This window comes from Anomalospiza imberbis, chromosome 3, assembly GCF_031753505.1.
Source record: "Anomalospiza imberbis isolate Cuckoo-Finch-1a 21T00152 chromosome 3, ASM3175350v1, whole genome shotgun sequence".
NCBI classification, from domain to species: domain Eukaryota; kingdom Metazoa; phylum Chordata; class Aves; order Passeriformes; family Viduidae; genus Anomalospiza; species Anomalospiza imberbis.
Genome location: NC_089683.1, coordinates 35,993,411 through 36,020,130, shown reverse-complemented (window position 1 = coordinate 36,020,130; position 26,720 = coordinate 35,993,411). Strand labels below are relative to the sequence as shown.

The following is a 26,720-nucleotide window of genomic DNA, read 5'->3' as shown; positions in this document are numbered from 1 at the left end:
CTGCCAGATCCATATTCACTTCAGAAAGCATAACTGAAAATCTTGATAACATAAATCCTGCACTATTCTCAAAGATGTGAAAATAAGAGAATGGGCTTTCAATTCATCTGCAGACATCTGCAAAGGATCAAAACTTGTGTTCTAAAAGCCTATAGAAAAACAGGTAAAAATACATACTTGTAGCACTGATTTGAGAATAATTTAGTTAAATTCATGCAAACATACCAGACCTGTGCATTTTAATGAACTGAAAAGAGCTAAAATCCTGTGTGGCTATTTTTAAAAGAACAGATTTATTCTAAAGATCCTTCACAAACACCAAGCAAAATATATTCTGCAGGATATGCACAGCATGTGAGAGTTCTGAATATTTGATCATTTCATCCAGAAATTCCTTCACCAATCAAAAGGCAAGTAGTTTCCTCACCTGCAAACTTAGATTTGCCCAGGAACCTTGCTGTTGTAGGACAGCAGGCTCACATAAGGGAATCTGCTTTTAAAGGCTGCAAAAATGCACTTTTTTTTTTTTTTTAATCAAAACTTTCTTATAGGTAGAGCTCACTTCCCTTCTCAGGAAGGAGGAAGCTTAACCAAAGCCCTGTTGAATTTAAGACACAGTTAACTATAAAACAAGAACAGAAGTAAACTCACAGATTCAAAGTGAAGGACTTAGAGGGACATCCAGAGAAATCCCATGGTGCAACTGCTGTCCCTCAAGGCAGCCAGTCACCTCTTTTATCTTCAGTACCAAAATCTTTTGCTAAAACCCAAAGCAACTCCCAGAATAGCAAAGCAGGAGTTCCTGCATTTTCATTCTCTGGCCTGACAGAAGCCACCTTGGTCAGAAGAGTGCTGACGAAGAGGTCTCTGAGCTTCCTGGGAGCCCTTGTTGGTTCTGTAAATATAAACAACTGAACGGAGAACTGCAACATAACATCAGTAAGTGTCCATGGCAGAAACAGGTCACAGCCTGGTACGTGTACTCCCACCACACGTTCTGGAGTTGGGTTAATGGGACGCTGTCTAGGAAACATCAGGCACCCAGAAGCAACTGGGAAGCTCATGGGAGAAGGACTCAGTGCTGGAACAGGAAGACACCTGCCTGTACAGTTTGCTCAAAGGCTCACAAGGGATCACCACATGTGCTAGGAAAACGCTACAGTGCCCACCCACCCTCTAGCCACACTCACAGAAGTACCTGGGGATTTTAGACCTTCCATTCCTTATTCTGAGTCCGGTAACCTGCAATAAATTAATGTCATATCATGTACTTTGCAATATAGAGGAATTAAATTTTTGAATGCAGTTGAAATAAAACTAGTCCTGCTGACTATTCAAGAATATTACACAAACTCTGGCCAAGCTGGAGCTAAAGCTATCAGCTGGCAGGCTGATGCCAGCATGCTCACTGATCTGTCATATAATACCAAACACGAAAAATAGTGGCTGAGCTCTTCCTACCCTTCTCTTAACAGAAGCACTTGTTTCACTTTTTCTCCTCTATGTGGCTACTGATTTACCATTTTTTATTTTTAAGGAAGAGTACATTACACATCCAAGGATTATTTTGGCCAGTATTTCACAGTTTCCTTTATGAAATAAAACCCATCACCAATTGTTTTATCAGATCTTCCTTGCCTTAAAATTAGTTTACTTGCACCACTGTTATCAACAGTACTTTCTTTTCACAGACAATATATTACTCATTCTGTTAAAAAAAAAAATATATAAACCCCAACTTCATTTAATCAAAGCAAAGAGAAAACTGAACCATCATATCAGTCTCTAAGGCATTTACCAGTACTGATTGGAGGTCCAAAGTGATTTCTTCTGACAATGATCTCCATGAAGATCATAGAGGGCAATTCTTAAAATCACTTTTATTTTCATATGTATCTTTACTGCAGTTTATTTGTACAGGCACAGCATTTTATAAAGGAACTTGGATTAAATAGCAAAAGAGACATTTATCCATTATTTCAAAGGAAAGAGGAAAAAAAACAGTAGTTGCCTTGAAAGGTTTTGTGAGTAATTTACTGATTTCCTTTCTTACATTCTCAGTCCCACTTGGAAGTTTTCCTCCTCATGTATCTGGACCCCTCACTGTTGATTGCTTCATAGAGGTCCTTTTTATTCTCTGCTGTTGCATGCAAATAACCAAGGTAAGCCACACAGAGGCTAATTGCTATCAGTCCAAACGCCATCACAGGTTTGTTCTGACAAGAAAAAAATGTGGCGAATGTTTAGTCAAAGCATTTTTCATTAAACTCAAACATCACATTTGTATATCTCAGCTTAGAAACTGAACAGTAAACTATTGTGATATCTGCAAAAAATCACCACTGCCTTCTTGCAGACTGAATTTTCTGACAGCAAAAGGAATTCCCTTTGGAAAAGAAGATTCTTTCTGGAGACAGAACAGAACATTGCCCAGTACTCCCTATTTTGCTGGTTGGAAATGCTGATTGAGTATGAATGAACCAGACAAAACCAGTTACTGAAGGTCTCCCCTACAAACTTTTAACAGAATTCATCTGGATATACTACTGGGACAATGCACTCTGGTCCTGCTTGATTACAATCCTCTAAACCACATTTTGTATTCTTATCACAAAATCTACTTTTATTATATTAAATCTATACTTATTATATGCACAAAATTTCAATCGTTGTTGGGTTCTGCAAATGCAAATAAAACCTGAGTATCATTAACTTTATTATAAAAGCAAGAAAAAGGAAAATCCAAAATACTGAAAAGCTACCAAAAATCAATTCACTTCATACCAAGAAAGTTTACATTCTGTGATTTGTTCCCTTCTAAATATTAAAAACAACTTCTGTTGTTTTTAATACTTAACAATAATATTATTTAACCTGTCAAATTACATGGGTAATATACTTCTAAACAGGTCTTTCTGAAAGCAACTTGGCTAGGTACAAAAGAAATCAGACAATATAGCAGTGAAATAAAAGCTGCAATAAGCAATGTAATGTTCTGCGCTCTCCACAATCAAGAGTGGGAAAAAGTAAAAATATTTTTAGTTACATTTCTGTTTGGTTTGCATAACAAGAGGTGATTATATAATGCAGAGAGAATTGTAAGGATCACTTTAAAGCAACTGTATCTCTTCAAGCATATTTAGTTTCTCTCAGAACGACCGTCTTACAGGTTTAATGAAAAGCTCTGGGTTCACAGCTCGGAAAAGCATAGTTGTCTGAACACTCCTCAGTCCTGGTTTTCTCTCTTTGGGTGTTTCATTTTCATTCGGAGGTTTGGTGGAAGACATGTTACTTAATGTTGAGTACTTCCTAGAAGTAGAATGAAAATCAAGTGTTATTTCTGTAAAAAAACTGGAAGAGCTACATGCACTGAATGCAAATTCACACTCAGTTTATTTTACAACATCAAAATTTAGCTGGTGTAAATATTACTGATTACCTCCAGTGTCACCTAACATTCCCAGCTTAAGCATACTGATTTTCAATCTTGTTAATTTTGTGCATCCTAAAATTAACTTCAGGAGATTCACATCTTCATATAGCAAATCTAAATCTCCTGTTGATGGGCTTAGGGTTTTTCACTTGCCTTTGGCTAATGCTTTAGCTACCTGTGGACTAAACACCATCCGTCTTCAGACCACTGGCTAAAAAGACAATCCTAGGAAAAAAAATTATTTTTTTAAAACTTCTACATGACAGGCCAGCCCAAGCACCACTGTAGTGCAGTCACTTTAGCCACCCACCCCAGGTCCAACACTCGGGTCTCACTTTTGCACTCACAAGACACATTGCAAATGCCTTGGGTTCAAAATGAAAGAGGAGAAATTTAAGTTTCTTAGAATGTGCAAGAAATTCTTTATTTTGGGAGTAGTGAGGCACTGGAACAGGATGCCCAGAGAAGCTGCGGATACCCCATCCCTGGAAGTGTTCAAGGCCAGGCTGAATGGGGCTTATGAGCACTCTGGTCTTGCGGAAGGTGCCCCTGCCCCTGGCAGGGGCGCTGGAACGAGATGATTTTTCAGGTCCTTTCAAACCCAAAGCATTCTATGAGCACATGAGCAAAAGTGGAAAAACACGCCCTTGGGCTACCCCTGATTACTGAGGGGCAGAGGAGACACGGTGCTGGGAATCCCCTGGGAAGGGAAGGGCAGCGCAAGGGCAGTCGCACAACCCCATTCCGGGCGGCGAGGGACTCCCGGCGCCGCCTCCGGGACGAAGGGGGCAGTTTAGCCCCAGTTTGGAAGAGCCCAGCAGCAGCTCCCGGGACAGCGCAGACCCCTGGCGGAACCCCGTCACGGAAGGGCGCGGCGGAGGCGAGGGGGACGAGCACCATGCGCTACTCACCGCTCGCAGCCGGCGGCGCGTCCCCGCGGGCGGGGCGGGGCGGGGCTGCGCTGCGCGCTGGCGCCCCCTCCCGGGCGGAGGCCGGCGGCGCGGGCCGGGGTGAGGAGCGGGTCCCGCCCCGCCCCGCCCCTCGTCCGTGTGGCGGCGGGAGGAGCGCCTTCTCCTCGCTGGGGGCTGTGGAGCCGTCTGCCCAAGTCATGGAGCGGTCAAGGCTGGAAGAGACTTTTAAGGTCATCCAGTACAACCCGACTCTGCCACTGTAACCCATAACCACTAAGTCACCCAGCGCTACATCCTGAGGCCTCTTGAACACCGGCAGGGATGGTGACTCCACCACTTCCCTGGGAAATATTTCAACACCTGACCACCCTAACAGTGAAAAAATATTTTTCGAATGTCTAATCTAAACGTCCCCTCTCTCAGTTCAAGGCTACTCTAGTCCAGTCACTGCAGGCACGGCAGAAGAGACCGGCCCCAAAAACTTTCTTCCAGGGAGTTGTGGAGAGGGGTAAAAGTCCCCTCAGCCTCCTTGAGAATAAACAACCCCAGCTCCCTCAGCTGTTCCTCATAAGACACGTTTTCTAGACCTTTCAAGAGCTTTCTTGCCGTTTGCTGGCCACATTCCAGCACCTCCATGTGCTTTATAAAGAAGAGCACAGACGACAGTGCAGTATTCAAAAATATTAAGTGGGAGACGGCTGCATCAGATGGGCCCTTCACCGCTGAGCGCGCTCCTAGCACCTGGGCATGGTCACAGCCAGTCCTGGCTTCATCCTCTCCACAGCCTCCCTTCGGATACTGGCAGATGCAGCTGAGGCCCCCTTTTAGTTGTCTCGTCTCGAGGCTGAACAGGCCCTGCTCCCTCAGCCTTTTCTTGTAAGAGAGATGCTGAAGTCCCTTAATAATCTTTGTTTCTTTCCACTGGACCCGTTCCAGGAGCTCCATGTCTCTGTTGTACTGTGGAGCCCAGAACTGTCTGGTTGATCCCAAGTGCTGGAATGAGGAAGGGTTGATTCATTTGGGGACGGTCTCTGGAGTACAGTCGGCTGAGCAGGGAAATATGCTACAATTTAAGTGTCCAGCTTCTGTTGTGTAGATCCAAACCCAAGATTTTGGGCGTCTGGAAACTCCTGGTTACGAAAATGCTGCTGTGTGGTGATGTTTTGTTTCCTTCTAATTGTAAGCAGTAAAATTAATAAAATTGCTTGAAGTCCAGAGGAAACAAAGCCAATGTGGTTGCCTCTGACTGCTTGTGCATCCCTTTCTGACTTCAGTGCCACTGGGCAGTTTTAGCCACATTATAAAAGTACGGGAGAAAAATTGAAATTTTGGAAAAAATAATGCCTGGAGGGTAGGGAAGGACACAGATCAGTGCTTCCTTAGGTAACTGGCAGGCAGAACTGAGATGTGATGGAAGGTATTACACTTTTAGCAGCAGTGAGCTGCTGGATTAGCACATGTAGCTCTGGACTCATCACCCCAGCTCACAATTTTCTGTACCTGGAGGGCGAGTGAGAGGACTTTGGTGGAGTGTCTGGTTATTGCAGCCAGGGAGGCAGGAGAGAACAAACAAAAGTCTTGGCCAACAGTAGCTGAACACAAGCTGGCAGTGTGGCCAAGTGGCCAAGAGAGCCAGTGGCATCCTGGCTTGGATCAGCAATAGTGTGGCCAACAGGACCAGAGCAGTGATTGTTCCCCTGTGCTCGGCACTGGTAAGGCCACACCACAAGTGCTGTGTCCAGTTCTCGGACCCCTCACAACAAGACAGTCATTGAGGTGCTGGAGTGTGTCCAGAGAAGTGCAACAAAGCTGCTGAAGGGTCTGGAGCACAAGTCCCATGAGGAGACACTGAGGGAGCTGGGTTTTCCAGCCAGCAGAACAAGTGACTCAGGGGGGACCTTATTGTCCTGTACAACTACCTGAAAGGAGGTTGTGGTGAGGTGAGGGTTGATCTCTTCTCCTAAGTAACAAGTGACAAGACAAGAGGAAATGGTCTCACGTTGCACCGGGGAGGTTTGGATTGGCAAAAATTTCTTCATTGAAAGGGTAGTCTGGCATTGGAACAAGCTGCCCAGGAATGGCTCAAAAGGCGTGTGGATGTGGCAGTTGTGGATATGGTTTAGTGGTGAAAAGTGACCCTAGGTGTGCAGTGGGACTTGGTAATCTTAGAAGTCATTTCCAGCCTTAATGACTCTATGATTATATTAAATGTAGAGGTATCTGGGCTCACAGAGCTTCCCGTTTCATATTTTTATTCTGCAATAATCAAACTGCTTTTTTTTTTTTTTTGAAAGACGGCAGAGTAATAATGAATTGCAGGTTAACTTTTCATATCTAAATCCAGATGGAGTACCTAAATTTTTTTTCTTGTTGTAAGCAAATAAAATGAGGTGAGAAAAATAATAGGGAAATAAGTTTAGGTGTCAAGAGAGGATTGAGTGGTGTGTCTGGGGTTTGTGTCAACAATTAATTCACAACATACCATCTGCTAATCTGGTAGCTATTGTTTTGGTGGCATATGCCACGCAGCTGATTTTGTTTGGAAACTATTGAGTAGAAAATCTGAGTGAAGCTGCTTTTGTTTGTTTTCATGTTTGTCTAATTGAAAGAAGCCAATATGAGGTTTTTGCAAGAGCTTGGTTTTTGGGAAGGTAGCTTGGTTTTCTTGACGGGAAGGGGAAATTTTTACTGTAATATAGGAGATGTTCTGCATACGGCTCCCAAGCAATTTTTTTCCCCCACATTTTGGAAGCCAAAAGAATTACATCAACAGAGAGAAAGTGCACTCACTCACTGGCCCATGTGCCCCTTCCTGGCAGTTACACCACCCATGCAGATAAAACTTCTGATCCAAAGTCAGCCAGGGTCATGACAGTTTTTTCCAGATTTTGGTAGGATGGGTTTATGCCAGAACAGATTTGCAATATATTGGTGGCAAGGATTGTTAGGTTGCTGCTAGTTCTCTAGCACTTCCCATCCTATAAAGGACAGGTAGGTCCCACACATCACTGATAGGGGAATATCCTACACTGTACAAAAAACACCACTGGCTGAAGATAATATATTCTCAATATGAAGAGCTGCAGGATAAGGCTTTGTGTGTAAAAAGAGAAGCAGGGAGGGATGTAGAAATGGGCTTAGGCTTTGATGTGAATGTTGGTACTTGGCATATGTTAAGCATGTGCCAAGTAACCCGATTAACTGTGCAGCGATGAAAAGCTTGGACTGCTTGCTGTTTCTAGTTTTGCTTTATGACTGTGGGAAAGTGTTGTATTTTATCTTTAATGTGAATATTATGTTGCTATCATCTGACCCAAAAGGATGTTGTAACATTCAATCCATTAAGGCTTATGAAGTTGTTTGGTATATTTTATAGGAGAGGCTCTATAAAAGTGTAGAACAGTAAACAACTGTGGCATTTCTGAGTCACCCATCCTCTTAATATCCGAGTATCTCTCCTTAAAAGAAATCACACAAAACCCCCTTCCTTTTCTAAACCTGAGCCTGTTACTGAGATTTATTTTCCTTTCAACTAAATTCCTTTGGGATTCTGCATTCAGTATTGTGCATTGTGTCCTAGCCATTCACAACCTAACAGCAATTTCTGCTTTTCTTGAGACTCGCATGCCCTTATCATTTGAGCTGCAGAAAAGCCTCTGTAGAGAACAGAGCAAAGCCGGTGCTGTGCCCCACAGACACGGTTAGCATGCGACAACCAGCCTGGCACGGTCTGGGGAGCAGCACCGTGCCTCCTGCCCTTGCTGATTGACCTCACAGCTCCTGCTTATTTCAAGTACTGCACAAGAACAGAGCTTCACATTGTCTTCAGAATAAAGATAGGGTGCCTCAAGGTACTGATAAGCTTATCCTTGCTTTAGAGACATAGTTACAGAGCTGTTGTGGGCAGAAAAAATTCTTTTTGCAACTACACTGGCACTTCAGCACTGGTATGACTTGTAGTGAGAGGGGCAACTCCCATCAAATGTTTGTTAGAGTTTTGATACATGAATGTAAAAGTCACCTTTTAAAATTATTTTTAAATCTTTTAGGCACCATGAGTTTCACAATATTTTGATTGGAGTTGAAAACTGTTAGAAATGAGAAGCTTGACTCAGCCAATATATCAAGCAGCAATTCAATTTATTAATGAATATGGTAACGTATAAGCAAAGCCAGCACTGGGTACAGTGGTGGCAGCTTTCCCCTCCAACTGCACACCGATTGTTGGGCTTGCTGGTATTTATTGATGATATTCATACATATTCATAAGCTTTTCCCAGTAGTTTCTATTTCCCATTTTTTACGCGAGCTTTCAGCAGTTTCTGTTTCTACCTTTTGACGTCACAATTCTATACTTTAGGATCGTAAATCTATGATGGTGATGTCTGGTTCCTTTCCAATTTCTATACTCTATTGTGATCTATTCCAGGTTTCAATATCCTAGGATATACATCCCAGGTTGCGCGTCCAGATGGTGGGGTCCAGCTTCTATTTTCTAGTATCATTAATCTATGGTAGTGATGTCCAGCTTCCCCTTAAATCATTAATCAGCAACCTTGATGTCCATCTTCCTTTTCCAGGAGCTTGAGATAGGATCACTTCCCTTTCTGTTTAAATCCTTTACACATTCTAAAGCTACAGTTTAAAATCCTTAATACTAAGCAATATTCTAAAGTTATAATTCAAAGGTTCTTATTGCAAAACAGCTTAAGACCTAATTACAAGTAAAAAATTCTTATAAAAAGCAACATTCTAAAGTTATAATTCAAATACTCTTATTACAAAACAGCTTAAGACTTATAATTGTTATTTGCGAGCAAAAGATTGGTTCAAAAGCCTTCTTCCATGCTTTCCTCGGTTGTTTATTAGAATTCATCTTTATAATTGTCCCATGGCCATGTTCCACACATTTCACAATTACAATTACACAGGTTGCCTTTATTTACCTGACACGAAACACAACTTTGTATTTCATAAAACTGGGACTTTTTTTTTTGTTTTGTTTTGTGCTGAATGAATGTAGGGAAGAAGGGAAAGCAAAAATTAGTAATTAGAAGTACTTTTTTCCTCCTTGCTCAAAGCTAATGATGGGAGTAATCATTGTTGCACTGAAGCATGTGAAACAATATGGCCATATTAGGGACATAAATGCATAAGAAACAAACAGACCAGCTAGACAGGGGTGGCATTGAGGGTATTGAGGGTTTTCTGTGCGGTTGTTGCTCTGCTCATGTCAGTCTGAAGAGTCCTTATGCCGACTTTCAGCGGCTTTTGCTCCTTTGTGTTGTTCTCATTGAAAGAAAGTTGTTTTCAGACAGCAGCATGCACTGTTCGGGACCCTACCACTGGCAATCCAAAACAGTTTTAAGGCAATATGCATTTTAAAACCAAGACTCATCCATGTTTCATAACTTTATGTGTATGTCTTCTATAATACTTGTTAGCCAGCCATGTTTCCGTGAGACAAAACAAATAATCCAGCCATGCTTTCCAGCAAAGATTAAAGCAATTGTTATTCTTCAAACACTGATCAAGCTTATAAATATTTTACAGTTGAATTCAGTATGGAAGGAAAAAAGCACTTTATTTGGTTCTACTTTCATTTTGAGTGGGTAAATTGGTTCTGACTGGGAACAGAATATAAAAACTCAATCAGTTTAAGGTGTGAGAATTTGAAATCCTTTCTAATGTAGGCACCCTTTCTAATCTCAGGCAGGGAACACACCTCCTAAGAAGACTACAGAGGGTAGAAATTTCACTGTTTCAACAGAACAAACTCTGTTGTAAGGGAATCTGACACACGGTATTCAGGAACTCTTCAGATTTTCTGCACCCTATGGTTGTCTTTCAATATATAAATACCACTACATAGAATAATAGAATCATTAAGGTTAGGAAAGACCTCCAGATCATTGACCCTGAGAGGAGCTCAGCTGGTTAGAACATGGTGCTTATAACACAGAAGTTGTGGCTTCAATCCCTGTATGGGCCAATTACTTAAGAGGTGGACTTGATGATCCTCGTGGTCTCTTCTGGTTTCTGTGGTATGTGAATTCAATGTTTGACAGAACACTGCCATGCCAATTAAACCATAGCACTAAGTGCTATGTCCAGTCATTTCTTTAACACTTCCAGGGAAGGAAGTGTTGATTGTTGAACCTTATAAAATGGGCCTTAGCCCATTGATCCAGCTTGTCCAGATTCCTCTGCAGATCCTTCCTGCCCTCAAGTGGAGGGCCTCAACACTCCCACTCAACTTAATGTCATCCACAACCTTACTGAGGGTGCATTCTATCCCCTTGTTCAAATCATTAATGAAGATGTTAAGCAGGGCTGGCCCCGATACTGATCCCTGTGGGACACCATTAGTGACTGGATGCCAAATAGATGCAGTGTGGGGGCTGTTGTTGTGTTGTCAGGCCTCACCCCTTGGTTGGGGTGGCCCAGAAAGGCAGTAAAGTCTCTCCTCCAACCTGAGCTTCCAAAGAAAGACTCAGTAGTCTTCAGTCGTCCGGTCTCAAGGTAGTTTATTGTATGTTATCTAAAAGATTTCTCCCTGAACTGCTGCGGTCCGTTCAGCAGTCAGGCAAAGGCACACTTTGCACCCTCTCTCTGTTTTTCTGACATCCAGGGGGCTGGTGCCTGCTTTTATATCATACATTGCATATTAGATGTTTAGTTTTTCCCCAATGCCTATCACCTATATTGAACAGTGACTTTCTACTCTAAACCAGTCTGGGAGTGCCAGCATCACCAAGAACATGGAGGTTAGGAAGAAGAAAGAAAGAGGACAGGGCACACCCAAATCCCTCCATCTTAGAACTTCTGACCCCCATGTACAAAACTCAGACCCCTCTGTACAAGGCCTAAAATTGTAGGCCTGTACAGCACTCAAAAATTCTTCCTTTCACTTTGTGACTGCTTCTACTATAATATCTAAACTTTTGTGATTTCTTGTTCTTCCAGCAAAGTTGGTAAATTGTTCCACGGACCAGGTTCAAAGCCACAGGGGTCTGTGGCTGCATTCTAGGGTCTCAAATGCTTTTGACCTGGGCCTGGAGCATCCAAGAGTGTCCAAGGGACATTCTAGGTTCCGACAATGCAGCACTGTTCACCACCATTCTCTGGACCTGGCTGCTCAGCCAGTTTTAAACCTGGAGAGGAGTGTGCCTGTCCAAGCCATGGGCTGCCAGCTTTTCCAGGAGAATGCCCTGGGAAATGGTTTCAAAGGCTATGCTGAAGGTCAGATAGGCAACATCCACAGCCTTTCCCTCATCCACTGGGTTGGTCACCTGGTCATAAAAGGAAATGAAGATGGTCAGGTAGAACCTGTCTTCCCTACCTCCAGGCTGGCTGGGTCTAATCTCCTGGTTGTCCGGTACATGCTACATGATGGCATTCAAAATGTTCTGTTCCATAACCTTCTCCAGCACTGAGATCAAGCTGATTGGCCTGTAGTTTCCTGGATCTGCCTTCCAACCATTCTTGTAGATGAGTCACGCTGGCCAACCTCCATCCCACTGGGACCTCCCTAATTAGCCAGGGCTCATGATAAATCATGGAGAGGGGCTTGGCAAGCTCTTCAGCTCCCTCACTACCTTTGAATGAATTCCATCTGATCCCACAGACTTGTGAGCCAAATGGCTCAGCAGTCCACCAGCTACTTCCTCTTGGAGTGCAGGGGGTCTACTCTGCTCTCTGTCCCTGACTACTAGCTCAGGGGGCTGGTTGCCCTGAGGATCACTGGTCTTTCTGTTGAAGACTGAAGCAAAGAAGGCATCAAGTACTACAGCCTTCTCCTCATCTTTGGTTATAGTGTTCCCCTCTGCAACCAATAAGAGATGGATATTTTCCTTGGCCATTTTTATGTTGTTAATGTATTTATAAAACCACTTTTTATTATCTTTCACAGCAGTGGCCAAATCAAATTCTAGCTGAGCTTTTGCCTTTCTTATTTTCACTCTTCATGACCTAATGACATCCTTGTGCGCTTCCTGAGTTTCCTGCCCCTTCTTCCAAAGGTCATAAACTCTGTTTTACCTTGAGTTTCAGTAAAAGCTTCCTATTCAGTCTGGCTAGTTTTGTTCCACACCAGCTCGTCTTCCAGCAGATGGCAATGGCCTGCTCCTCTACCTTTAAGATTTCCTTCTTAAAGTATGTCCAGCCTTCATAGATCCCTTTGTTTTTAAGGGCTGTTTCCCAAGGGATGCTGAACAGACTGAAGTCCATGCTCTGAAAGTCCAAGGTAGAAGCTTTGCTGATCTCCCTGCCTTACTTCAGAAAGGATCAGAAATTATTATTTCGTGGTTGCTGTGCCCAAGATGGCCACCGACCACCACACCGACCACCAGTCCTTCTCTGTCAGCAAGCGGCAGGTCTAGAAGAGCACTGCCCCGGCAGGCTCCCTTACCAGCTGTGTCAGGGAGTTACCTTCCACACACTCCAGAACTTCCTAGACTGCCTGCTCTCTGCCATGATGAGCTGCTAGCAGATATCTGGGAAGCTTTGCATTACCTGCAGTCTAGCTCCAAGCTCTGGCATCTTTAGTGCCTCTGAAGGCATCAGCTTCTCTGGCAAGAGAGAGTACCAAGGTGCAGGTTCTGGCACATATGTAAGGCTATGTGATAGTTTCCTCTCTATAGAACTACCAAACATTCACATGTAATTCCCAGATAAAAGCCACAGTAAGTTTGAGCTAATTAAATTATACTATTAATAAATTATAGTGTGAATAATTCATTTAAGAGGCGAGGAGTTCAGTCTTTCTGCCTATTTTGTAATGTTACTCAGCAGAACAGCCACATCCCAGGTAAAATTGCCACCAAAGCCCTGATATAAGATGCATAAGGCAGGACATAAACACTTATTCCTTTGCTTAGTTATTGAAAATAAAGTTATAGGCTTCCTGGTGGGGAGTGATTTGACTGCATAGGCCAATATGGGAACTGATTAGCATGTGCAGTAAAAAAATACATTTTAATAACAAAACCCAGGCTTCACTTGCTTGGGAAAACCACTGTATGTTAAAATTTTATTGAAAATAAAGTTATAGGCTTCCTGGTGGGGAGTGATTTGACTGCATAGGCCAATATGGGAACTGATTAGCATGTGCAGTAAAAAAATACATTTTAATAACAAAACCCAGGCTTCACTTGCTTGGGAAAACCACTGTATGTTAAAATTCTAAGAGAAAGGCTTTTCTGAGAATTTGTGTAATGTATTGTTGGGAGTCATGTGTGCCTGAAAGGATATGTGTGTTTTGTGGACAGCTGACTTGCCCAGGAGAACACAAAATGCAAATCTGATGCAAAATGTCAAAGAGCAAACAATGTGAGTTAAGGCTTACAGCACATGTCTTCAGGCTGTGCTACTGTGAAAACACAGAGTGCAGCATCTGAGCTGATGCCCATGAGTGCTCAAAAGGTGAAGATAAATCCTACAATGTCAAATAAATGCCAGTTTCCTCATATCTTTCTGATGATACAAGATGTTTTATGGTTCTGGTTTGAGCAGTGTGCCAGCAGAGATGATCAGGTTGCACTAATTTAGTTTGTATTACCTAGGAGATAAGCAGTTCCCATTTTCCAGGCATAAAACAGTAACTCCCTTTCTCAGAAATGAACTGTTGATTCTTAATTCCACTAGAGAGCTGGGATTCAGCTGTAATCATTCACTGAGGCAGGTAAGTTAGATTTTCTTGTTATAAAATACAGTTTCACTGAATGAGAAATTGATTTTCTAATATTAAATAGGATGGATAGTAGCCTCATGCAAGTGTCCCATCAGCCAACATAAACCATGGACATAATCCTCTGTTTGTTGCATTATTGCAGGACTTCATAATATTACAGACTTAAAATCTCTGTGATGTGGACAGTGACAATTTCTTGTCCAAGTGGAAATCTTTTGACTTTGTCAATTCTTTGTATTATTTTACAGGTTGACTAAAGTGTGAGAATAGCAACAGTAGCCTGAATGAAACAATAATATTTATTAATGTTGAAGATCATTTGCTGTAGAGAGAGATTTTTGTTTACATCAGGAGAACATTGTAGAGATGGGTTATCTGTTTGGCACGAAGGTGATGAGAAATTAAGTTGTAGTCATTTAGGTGAGATAGGAATATCATCACTTTAAAAGAATTAAGTAATTTTGGCTACTTCTGAGCTTAATTTTTTAAAAAGACATCATTTACCAAGTAACAAAGAAAACAGTGAACTGTTTCTGCCCTCTCAAAACCCATTAATTGCTGCAGAGAAGAGACCACAGCAATTAGCAGCTGGCAAAGCATCACACTCAGCAGCTGCTGGTTTTTAAGTGATGTTTGTGGTTTCCCAAAATACAAAACAAGATGGGATTTTGCCATAGTTTAGAAGTTGTATTTTCAGGAAAGTGAATGTTTGGCAACTAAGATCCTGAAGCACAGGAAAAAAAGGAGTTTTATCCCAAGCTAATGCAGAAACCCATGTAAAAGTCAGATGTAAAAGCCAAATCAACCAGCTCCAGTATTGTGCTAAATGACCAGCTAAGCCCTCTTCCATCTACTCTTTTTCCTTCTCCTTCCTGTAGTTGATTGACAAATAAGTATCTAGGCTAATGTCTTTACATACCACATATCTATTTTAAGCCCTAATTATTTCTGCTTTTAATATCACAGTAGTTAGAGGTTTATCTTCCAGTGGACCAAAGAGCTTATTTATTGCTCCAAGGAGTTAAAAGTTAATAATAGGCATGGAACAGTGAGAGGTTAGAATCAGCAGGCTAAGGCAGGTGAAAGCAAGGGACTGGGCTATGAAAGACCGTGGTTCTTTTCTTAGCTCTGCCTCTGATGTGCTGAGTGATGCTGGATAAACCACATCTGCCCCTTGACAGCACGTTTTCTCTGTCTAGATTGACAATGTTTGTAGGAGAGGATGCCCTTTCTCTTTACATGTTAATGAATGGTTCAATTCAATGAATTTAATTCTAAAGTGTCTATAGTGTCTACTTTTTGTCTGTGCATGAGAAGAGCAAGCTATTGCCAGGTTACCTCTGCCATTTGAGGGCCTCTTCTTCCTCTGGAAGCACCTGAAGGATGAAATAGGTGGGAAAATTTTGGCTCACATCAGCCTTAGAACCATGGGCTTTGCTGCACTACCAACGACTAGCAGTGGTCATGGCAGAAGTGAACAGCTTGGCCAGGACACAGACCCAGGAGGGCTGTGTTTGCTTATGGGTTTTCAGGCTCTACCTGGCTTGTTTTTGAAGAGCCTTAAAAGACTAGCGTCACTACTACATTAATGTTATAGCTTTACTTATTTTATAAAAAGAGGTGAGTTGTCTGAAGAAGGAAAAGTTAATTTTTATGTCTTCTGTTTTCTCTTGCTGAGTCTCTCACAAGGACGTGGAGATCACTGTGGCACTCACCATTGAACAAGAAGCAAAGTCATTGCAAGGTTAGTGACTTGTAGCAAGAGTTTTTCAGCTCCTATTGCAGATATGCAATAGTTTGCACAGCTGGTGCATGTGCAGCTTGGTAATGTGACTTTAAATCAAGTGATACTGTTCCTTGGTGTTCCCAGGAGGTTTCCTGATCCCTCCTCTTCTCTAGCAGAGCAATAGAATAGATGCAGCATGCTGAGGGGACTAGTGGAGCTTCCATCAATTTAAGAATAGACTGAACTGCCGGGAACAGTTTCTGCACAACTAAGCCTTTTCAGGGCCAGAGAACAAAGCAAATCAGTGTTTCTCGGCGTGTGGACCCACACTTCTGGTAGTCAGTAAGGAAGCAGTAGGCAGTCCATGAAACAGACTCAGCAACCATAAAATGGATGCATGCCTCCTTACATCAAAAGCTAAAAAAGATGAGGGCAAAATGCAGTTACTAAATGAACACCTGAAGATAAGCTTCATTATTTGTTTGGCTGTTTGTGGAAACCATTGTGCCAGTACTTGTTTTTTCTTTTCCTCATAACACTGTGAGGATCCTCAGTGTCTGGGGGTGGGGGGGAAAAAGGGGCTGTGATGATGTTTTGATTAAAGTGTAAAAAATAAAGGAGAGAATGGGCTTAAAGATTGTTACCAGCTTTGCTTTTTTATGGTCCTGTATCCTCTGTGGTTTCTACTTCTGCTCTCTTCTTTACCATTTTTTGTCAGTATTTATGGTTCTCTCTCTTCCTGTTACTAATAAATAAAGATAAGTTGTAGGTGAAGCAAACACTCCCCAGCAATGTTTAGATCAGAAAAAGGAGCTCTTTCATCTCTCAAACTGTGAGGATATTTTAGCTTGCTTGTATTAAAATTGATAGATCAACTGTTCAGAGGCTTGTGTTCTTTCTCTTATTTCTCACTGTTCAATCTCCATTTCCCAAAATACTGTGCCTTCTTTCTTTAATTTGCCAGCTCTTTGAGCTCCAAGTTTTCTGCCCTTTGTGCCTCTAACACTTAGGATGCTTCCCCACTTCCTCTCCAGTTACTCAGTTTGTTCTTGCATTTTCTTACTTTCCTGTCACTGCCTTCTGCCTGACATTTTCCTCCACACAAAAATACCTTTTCTGCTTTTAAAGTAATTAAATTAGCAGAGCTGATTGAAATCTAGATGAAGTAATTCTCTGAGCACTGTGCTTTTCAATGGATGCATTACTCAATGCACATTAGCCAACCTCTTGTAGGCATCAGTGAATGACAGAAATTAATATTTGATGAATATATTCAACAACAATGGCATTATTCAAACACTTTACTCAATAAAGTACATTCAGCACACTCACAAGTTAATGGCGCATTCAGGATACTCTGTTTGCTCAGCAGAACACGTACCCAACCCCAAGAGGGAAAATCAAGTCACTGATACATGTGAGGGAAACAGGGTGGAAGCCTCTTCTGGTCATTTGTGCCTTCCATGAGCAGGATAAACTGTATGTGTATGTTGATGGGGGTGTTTAAATCCCATATAGGGAATAAAGGATGTATGTGATGAGGAAGAGAGATTGTTTGCTCTATTTCCTGACTGGCAGATCTTGTTTTCATGCTTATCACTCGCACTTCAGCTAGAAATGAGAAAAACAAATCAACATATTTCTAATCTTCAGTTTTTGATCAAACTGCAGTGTGCATGTGTTTATTGAGCAGAGGGTTGAAGTAAATCTAACCACAAATCCCTGCTTTTCACTTCTTGCTCCATTTAATGTTTCCTTGAGTATTTGGTGCAAATAACCTATCTTCTACTGTTTAGGACTCTCTAATGCCTCCTTGGTAATTTCCAGTAGAGACCAAGTCTCTTTTGTGGTCTTTATGTCCACAGTGCCAAAGAGATGTCCCTTTAATGCTTTTGTAACTTTTTTTAAACTTTGAGTAATTTCATTTTTAGCTTCAGCATTGGACATTACCCTGACACAAATTGATGTCATCTACATTTCCCACAATCTATTCAATTTTTTTTAGCTAGCTTCTCTTCTTGACTCCCTTTGTTCCTTTCTGCACAAAATGAACCTTCTCCAGATTCTAAGGCTGAAATCTCTCCTTGGCTGCAAGGATATGGATCACACTTTTCCTCTCTTGTCCTTAGATTAGCCAGAATATAATTTTGCTAAAGCATCATGCCCTGACACTACTCAGCATCTGCTACCATGTGTACTGCCACTTCTTGAAGTGTTACAAAATACCACTGCCATATTTTTCCTACTGCCCAGCTATGTGCTCACTAGATGATTTTTCTTTTTTTGTTGTCTGAATCCTCACCTTCCTCTGAATTTCATACAGCCCACTTCATGTGTCTTCTCTAGCCTGAGCTAACTTGACCCCTCATCAGTCTTGTGCCTGTGCTGTCCCATAAATAATTTTTCTCTTGTTTACCTGTTGAGTAACTCCTTGTCTTTGAAGTCCGTTTTATTTTTTCCATTCCATATGTTCTTTGCAATGCTTCAGTGAATTAATTGTGTCTACAAAGGATGCAAAAGCATCAGTTAACCTCCACATCTATAGCAACAGTGGTCATAAAGCAAACATAACCTTTCCAAAGCACACTTGCAGCTCCTTTGAACAGGGGAGCTATGCCAGTTACAAACAATACTACAAAATAAGTTCTGTGGCCCTTTAGGTTTGAAGCTGAAGGTTGTTTTCTACAGCCATTTCTCATTATCAAGTTAAGGCTGCAACTGGAAAAAAAAAATAACCTCTGCAGACCTCTGGCTGCAGAAGCACTGTGGGCCACAAGACCTACCCTGCAGTCCTTCAATAAATTTCAGTTTCTCTTCAACAGAACATGCAGGCCAGGAATCACTTTCAGTTCTGTGGAAGGCCTGATGCCTCCTTACTAAACATCTAGGTAACAGAATGTGTTGCTCTCTTTCAAATTAGCTTTGCAGGAACTTTATCCATCCAATCTTCTGTCTGGTTAGAATTTGTCCCTTGCTCAGGATCTGTTTACTTTAGTCAAATTTTTGATCCCTGTTTTCTTTGGTCAGGACTTCTTATTCTTCTTTACATTGTTCTTGTCAATGTGGGATTGGCAAAGAAAGTGTAAAGTTGTTCTTTTCCAATCCCTCTTGCTGCTCAGTTAAGGAAGTAACAGCTCAGCTTTGCAAAAAAGAGACCTTAAGGTAAATTTCTCAATCTATATTTAGGTATAACCATGGCCTGATTTCCACCAGCGTTGGTTCCCACTGATTTTTGTGCCTTGCTGGTGACCCAGCATGTCTTTAATTTCTGTACACCAGGAGGCTCAGAACTGGTGTGACTCCAACCATGGACTGATAGGTGAAATCAGACTTTTTACATTAAAAAGGGATGGTGCACTTATAGTGGCCATCAGCAAAAGCCTCCTTGCACTTGTTTTCCATGGAATAACAAAATTCAGAATTCCCTCCAACAGTCCTTGTGCACATCTTAAAGCCTTAGAAGAGGTCTCTTGAGGTTTTCCTTCAAATCTCCAGAGCTCAGCTAATCCACAAGATACACATGAACGTGCTAACATTGCTCAGTGAATGCTTTGTTTCCTTGCCTGTGATTTATTACATAGTGGTGTGTTCATGTTTGCTCTTCAGCTCCTTTGAGAATGTTGTGACTGTGTGTTGCTTATTTAGAAAGCATTAAAGCCCTGAAGCTCATGTTTTCAAAAGTTTGATTTAAACTTCTGCTTGAACTCTGTTTGCAGACGTGGAAGACAGAAATAGCTCTTTAATGAAAAAGTAACCACATTGCCAAACATATTTAAAAGCATGGGAGCATATGTCTCAAAGGAGATAAGCTGGTATTTCCCTGTTATCTTTTTTATCTGCAGCATAAAGGAGTAGCTTGGCAACCATTCTTGGCAGTATAAATCAGGAATGTATTGATTTCTGCAGTTGTCCTTCAGCTCCTCAAGCTAGTGCTCAGCTCTAATGGTAGCAATGCAGGAATATCCAAATAACCTTGCTTCCCAGCAGAAGCCTGACCATAGGCAGAGGTCATGAAGGGCTGAAGAACTGAGGGACAGCAAAAGAAGCACTGAGCTTTCCATCTGTGTTGAGCCTTACAGAATCATTTAGGTCAAAAAAGACTTCCAAGATCGAGTCCAACCTTTGACCAGTGTTCAACCTCATCAACTAGACCATGGCACTAAATGCCCCATCCAATCATTTCTAGAACACCTTGAAGTGATGGTGACCCCACCATCGCCCTGGGCAGCCCATTCCAATGCCTGAATACCTTTTCCATGAAGCTTTGTGATGCTCTGGCCTGATTACTCCTTAAACTTGCAAGCAGATGAACTTGTTCATCCCATCAGCAGTACCTGCAGCTACAGCAGTGTCAGTGGGATTTGCATGTGCCACTGCAGCCACAGAGGGGTACATTTTCTCTCTTGCTAGGCAGAGCTTGCAGGAGCAGAAGATGGGATGAGGACATCAAATGACATAACACACAGAAACTTCTGATTTCCCTTCTCACCTCATGTCTCCCAGCCATTCTGTGTGCTGGGAATACATCCACTTTTTGCTCTTACAGAACAAAGCAGCTTGATACCCTCAAAGATCCAGTCAGACCTGGAGATGGGGCCAGGTGCAAAGGTAACTGTATATTCTTGGTGGATACATCAGGTCTTCTTTTGACTCTGATAAGTCTCACTGCCAGCGGCTCCTTAGGCAGCTTTTCCAAAAGAAGTATTCTACAGTTAGGACAGGGGAAGACTTGTGCAGATAAGAAACTGTAACACACACACACACACAACATATGCACACATATTTTGGAGTAATGATAAGAAATACAACAAATAAAATCCAGTGAAGCAGGAAAATATTTAAAATATTGCACAAGTTTACCCAAAAGTTAGAACACAGACAAAAAGCAATCAATTTGCATTTTTGTAGTCAGCTTAGTATGGGACACTTGGCTCCTATGCATAAATTTGAAAGTGAAATCTAGCTTGACTGTGTGTAGTATTTGCATAACTGACAGGGCTAAGATGAGTGTAATTTAGTGGTAGTGTTGGCCTGAACTTGCCAGAGAAAGCCCTACCTGACAGTCAGGAGACCCTCAGGGAGAACAGGCACATTTCTTACAAGGGACAGCTTAACAGAATGATTAGACTTCAGCCTAATTGACAAAATAGACTTAAACAGCAAATAAATTTTGTTAAATAGCCTCAGAATGTATCAGAATTATTAAATTATCAGAAATAAGAACAGCTTGTTCTTATTTAAATGCTCAATAATATTAAATTACTTCTAAATGCTTAATACTTTTAAATTGTTTCAGCTACTGGTTGTATTTTGTGTTGAATGAATGCCTCATTTGTCTTCACCCAAGAAGATGTATCTCTCTGACCTTGTGTTTCTTTGATACAGCATTTCCTTCTTTCCTTGATGAGAAAAATGAGCTGGGTGTTCCTACGTGACCTGCTGAGTGGAGTGAATAAATACTCAACAGGAATTGGAAGAATTTGGGTAGCTGTTGTGTTCCTGTTCCGCTTACTGGTTTATGTTGCTGCTGCAGAAAACATCTGGAAACATGAACATGATGAATTTGAGTGCAATATCAAGCAGCCTGGCTGTGAAAATGTCTGCTTTGACCATTTATTCCCTGTCTCTCACATCAGACTTTGGGCTCTGCAATTAATCATGGTCTCCACCCCTTCACTCTTGGTTGTCTTTCATGTTGCTTACAGAGAGAACAGAGAGAAACACCACAACCAGAAACTTTACAAAAGTCCAGGAAAGACAGATGGTGGATTGCTGTGCACTTACCTTATCAGCCTCATTTTAAAAACAGGACTTGAAATATTTTTTCTTGTTCTGTTCTATAAATTGTACAACGGATTCAAAATACCACGTCTTGTGAAATGTGACATAAAACCATGTCCCAGTACTGTAGACTGTTATATTTCCAAACCCACAGAGAAGATGATTTTCCTCTATTTTCTGGTGGCAACTTCATGCCTATGCATCGTATTAAATCTAAGTGAACTGAGTTATCTGGTGTTCAAATACTCCATAAAATGTTATCTGAAGAGACATGTGAAGAACAAGCAAGGCTCAAAAAGCAATTGCTGTGAATCAGAACTCATCAGGCACAACAGAGCAGCAGCTGCAGGACGACTCCACAACAGCTCATCATCTTTGCCTCTGAATATGCAAGATGAACATGAAAAACATTCCCCGCTGACTTGAAAGAAGGCTGGAGATCACCCTCCCATAACACAAGCTGGTTTTGACAAATTGCTTTTCCAATCAGTGCTTTGCAGAACTATCCTTTGAAAGGATAGTTACATAGGAAATGCTGTTTCTCTGTTAGTTCCCCATTACTTGAGCTGATAAATTCAGTTACATTATGTATGTTGAACATAGAATCATTGAGACCTTTTCATGTTCAAATAAGAAATGCAGAAGTTCTGAGAATTCCATGAAGCTTTAATATAAACACAGATGCTTATGATAAATCATGCTGAAACAATTGATCAAACAGTTGTGTACTGAATATTACACAGAATTGCTTTGGTACAAGCAAAAATAGGCTTTTTATTTGCAGAGATAGGAAGAACCTGGGATTGACTAAGATGAACAGCAAGGGTTGTACAGGATTTGTCAAGTGGGTGGACCAGACCTGGTAACTGCTGAAATGGTAATGGGAATGTGCTGGCACAGAGTGATTGCTGTGCCTTGAGGTGAGCTGGATACTCACGAGTCCATTCCATTGTACTATAAAACATCTCAAAAAATTAAAAAAACAAGAAGAGGTAGACACATCTAGTTTAGCCCATGTGATAAAGACAGATTTGGTTATTTAGCTGTTTGTGGAGCACCTCCTGGAATTATCTGAACCCTTACAGCTGTTAGGGTATTAATCATCAAAAAGCATCCTTTAAGAAAGGCACTTGCTCAAACTTGTGCAAGCAGCATGTACCAGGGTATAGAGTTAACTCCTGGTCACCTGCACCAAGCAGCTCCCATGTCATTAGACTTGTCTTCTGCCCTGTGGTAGTGGCATTTAAGTGAACAGATCATTCCCGCTTCCCTAGGGTCTGAATAGAGAAATGCAGACTACACAATACAGCAGAACAGTAGCCAGTAGTCCCTAGTATTAAGCAGCCTACAATCTGGTCCCTTTAGTAAGGCTGAAAATATGCTACTCCTTCAGTAAATTTCTCTGCTGCAGAAGAACACATGAAATCTAAAAATATGAAAAGCCTCCGGTAGAAACAAAGTAAAAAAGAATCACCTCTTCCCTCCCCCAAATTTCAAAGTATCTCATAAACACCACACACCTCTGCTCTTTGTTATCTGTGTTTTTTGGGCTAACAGGAAAGGGACAGAAATCAGCTAAGACATGTCTTCTGTTGAATCTGGGTTTCTAAGACAATGGAAAGCGGTGCCTTAAAAAACTTCTTTCGGGGTAGTGTTCTCTTTCTGTTGCTGGAATGAAAGACCTTTGGACATACATCTGGTACTGAGCCTGATCAAAATGCACTGTTTAGAGAAAAACACCAGCTGAAGTGGAGCTGCCTGAATGGTGAACTAATTTTATTGTTTGTGTCAAGATAAGGAGGAAGAAACAGTGGCAAAAGCAGGTTAACTATTTTTTTTCTCTGAGGCCCCCTCTGGCCTGTGGCTTTGGTTACAAAGCATTACATTTAATGAGTAGCAGTTACAGAGCAAAACTTAGCAACGAATGAACAAGCTATGAACTTTTGATGGTGATTTTCAAGGTAGGGTTTGTTGTTGTTTTTTTTTTTTTTTTCCCCCCCTAAAATAAACCTACTTTTATAAGATATGGGAAGACATTTGGTGCTGCTGAAATTAGCAGCAACAGCAGTCCCTCAGATACCAGCTTGCCAACTTGTGGCCAGTTAGTTTTAAATATTGATTGATGCTGAATCAGTGCTTATATAGAGACAGGGCGCTTTACACAATTCAGAACATTTGCTGTTAAACCTCTACATACACAGAAGGTGGCTCATGACAGAAATGCAGTTAGAAAGTCTTTTGCAGCTCCTGGACAAAACCCATCAGCAGCTTAAGTAACTGAGAACAAACCCCAAAATTATCTTGGCCCATCTGGACCCTCTTGCATAATTGTATTAAGACAAGGGCAACACTGTCAAAGAAAAAAATGTTTCTGAAATATCTGTGTTTTAATAACTGCGGACAGATTTTTAAGAGCACATGAATGAAAAAATATTTATTCATTGTTTTTAAGGTAAAGTTTATTTGATAGAAAACGAAGAGAAGCAAACACAGTTTAGCCAACACAGGTTTCTGATAAAATTAGTGCATTAGCAGCTCTCTAATAAAAAAGTTTATTAAGTCAGGGCTTGAAGGGTTTTAGAGACCCCCTACAGCTCTGTGGCTGGTCAGAGATTACTACGTAGACCAAAAATTTTCCCATCAAACGAGAACTCTAATTCTTTGGAATGGATATTCAAAGTTTTATTTTTAATTCTATCTTCTAACAGCCAAGAAATTATAAATAAATTCCAAAATCAATGTTTAGAGTCTTGGAGGATACTTCAGATTTGACAAAGCCAGTACCTTACATGAGAAATATTTTGAAAGATTATTATGGACCAACTCCACATAACCCAACTCACTCGCAGCAAATTGCCAAGTAGCCTTCACATCATGTGCTGCAAAATTCGAGTGTTTGATATGGCTACTAATGAAAAGGAAATGAGCATCACTTAACCTGAGAGAACAGAAACCAATTCATCTGCTTTCTGAACCCTTGCTCTTGGCAACCGTTTGGTCTTTTACTGACTCCTTGCCTTTCCCCACTTTTATATGCCTTTGCTCTCCAGTTTAAGTTTCGCTCATCCATGCACCCCTGAAGGCATTTGCTGTTACATTTTTGGTTCAAATGAGTTTACAGGTTTGATCCCTAAACTTCTGAATCACTCAGACTAACATTTTAAAAAATTGAACTCAAGTGCTATGTTCTGCAAGGATATAAGCAATTGATAGGAAGCTGACTGAGCCCATATTGTAATGGAGAAATACCATAATCACTGCATGCACATTCATACAAAAATATTTACCTCATTAGTATTTCAAAACATCCCTGCAAATACCAAAAGATCTGTGTCTTATATAGACTCTCATTTTCCTTAAAATCCAAGTAAGCTTCTTGCCTTGGGACAGAAGTTTGAAAAAAAAGACACAGACAAAATATTTCCCTATTTGCTGATAGTTTCTTTCCTCTAACTCCCTTCTCCAGTACCAGTGGCACCATTTCCTATCCCTTTAATTGTATCATCTCCATACCAAGTCTCCAGGCAGGGCTGAGCAGTGCATGAGCAAAGAGCTTCTACAACTTGAGGACCTAAACCCCAGTGTAGCCTGTCCCTGCCCCTGTCCCTCTCTCCCCTGCACACAGGTGGGAGCCCCAAACAGTTAAATCTTTGGCACAGAAATTAAATGAAACAATTAGCCAACTAGCCTCTCACCTGACCCAACAACTGATTCCAGTGTTATTTGTACAAGCATTGCTCACTTACTATCCAGCATCCTAGACCAAATGTGCCAGCATAATGCTCTAGAACCAACAGTCCCCCCATCTTGCTGAGAAGGACCACCCTGAAACATGTGGGGACAATCCCACTAATCTTATTTACACTGAATTAGGGCTCAGGTAATAGCAGATTTCTTAACAAACATAGTTGAGCACCAGAGAGGCTGACTGTCACTTTAAAGGTGTCTTTTGATGACAAAACAGTCCATGCTCTGCATTCAGACAGACGCCTCAATTTGGTTGCTTCCCCATCAGCAACACCTCCTGCTTTAGTCAGCACATTCCTAATGGCAACAAGGGGCTTCAAAGAAAGCACCTTTGCTTGAATGCTCCACAGTTAATGGGTGACAATTCTGGAAGGCAGAGACATAGAGGAAGGAGAAAGAAAAGGCAGAAGACAGAGGACTGGGCAGTGGGGCCAAGAGCACCTTTGGGGCACCCCACAGGCTGAAGTGCTGCTGGTACATCTGGCTCAGCCACCTCAGAGCCCCATCCCACACAGCAAGGGCAGGGGTGCTGCTTCAGGCCCCAGAGAAGCTGCCCATCCAGGTGTGCTACAACTGTTAGGGTGGGAAGTTTTCTGTATCACCCAAGGTAAAACATCTGAATGCAAACACCAAATTTATTTCCTTGGGAGTTTCTGTAGGTGGCTTTACAAACCAGAGTGCCCTCTGCAGTCTGTGACATTTTAAATCAGACCCTGCCTCTGGTACCCCATTTTAAGTTCAAAATACTCCTGTTTGTCTTTTAAAAAGGAAAAAATGTTTTTTAAAAAGGAAACAACTAGCTTACCTGTTGGACAGGCTGTCAGTAACCACCTAAAAGGGAGTGTACTAACTATATGGGTATACATGGACTACATCGAATGTACTAACTATATGGGTACAGCATCTGCTTTAATTTGATTGATTGGGATGAGACAGTATTAAATATTTTATTCTCAGAAATTCATATCCAAATCAGAAACTGCTTCCTGGATATTTATGGCACTGGATTTTTTTATCCTTTTATCTTTTTTTTAAATAGCATCCTAGTATAACACTGTGTAGCTAAATAGTTGTATGCTATTCTCAGTCCAAGAACTGCAAATGATACAGTATCAATTATTGGGAATGTTGAAACTATTCAACTTACACAACACAAACATTCTTCTAAAGACTAACAGTTGCGAGGTCTGTTGACAGTGACCGAAGTGGTTAGGTACAGCTGAAAATAAGAGAATTCACATGAGCTTTGAGGATCCTCTCCAGAGGATCTCTGCCCTCTTCTCCCCTGCAGAAGTTCCCTCTATAATCACTGTGGCTGGTATCCAACAGCAGCTCCATCCAGGGGGACCAGCGGCATCTGGCAGGTAGAAAACGGCACTGTGTACTTGTAATGATTATAATGATAGCTCTTAGAGTCAAAATGCAAGGGTT

General features: G+C 41.4%; 2 protein-coding genes and 1 long non-coding RNA gene across 5 annotated transcripts in view; 2 read left to right on the top strand and 1 right to left on the bottom strand.

Annotated features, from left to right (window-relative positions):
- The window catches only part of LOC137470529 (uncharacterized), a 250,412-nt gene that overhangs the window by 23,543 nt on the left and 200,149 nt on the right, over nucleotides 1-26,720 (top strand). The window lies entirely within an intron of this gene.
- SMIM8 (small integral membrane protein 8) lies at nucleotides 271-4,368 on the bottom strand. 3 transcript variants are annotated; one of them, XM_068184003.1, is made up of 4 exons: nucleotides 4,055-4,261; nucleotides 3,168-3,309; nucleotides 2,054-2,216; nucleotides 271-1,242 (listed from the first exon to the last, which is right to left on the bottom strand). In XM_068184003.1, coding segments are annotated over exons 1-3 (303 nt in total). In that variant the 5' UTR covers nucleotides 4,057-4,261; the 3' UTR covers nucleotides 271-1,242; nucleotides 2,054-2,057. The 3 variants fall into 3 exon arrangements, with proteins under 3 accessions (XP_068040104.1, XP_068040105.1, XP_068040103.1); XM_068184004.1 differs by lacking the exons at nucleotides 271-1,242; nucleotides 4,055-4,261 and adding an exon at nucleotides 4,345-4,368 and having other exon boundaries at nucleotides 1,858-2,216; XM_068184002.1 differs by lacking the exon at nucleotides 271-1,242 and having other exon boundaries at nucleotides 1,858-2,216.
- On the top strand, nucleotides 20,461-26,689 carry GJB7 (gap junction protein beta 7). The gene has a single exon (XM_068184000.1). The coding sequence runs from the start codon at nucleotides 21,165-21,167 to the stop codon at nucleotides 21,966-21,968; it is 804 nt and encodes a 267-aa protein (XP_068040101.1). The 5' UTR covers nucleotides 20,461-21,164; the 3' UTR covers nucleotides 21,969-26,689.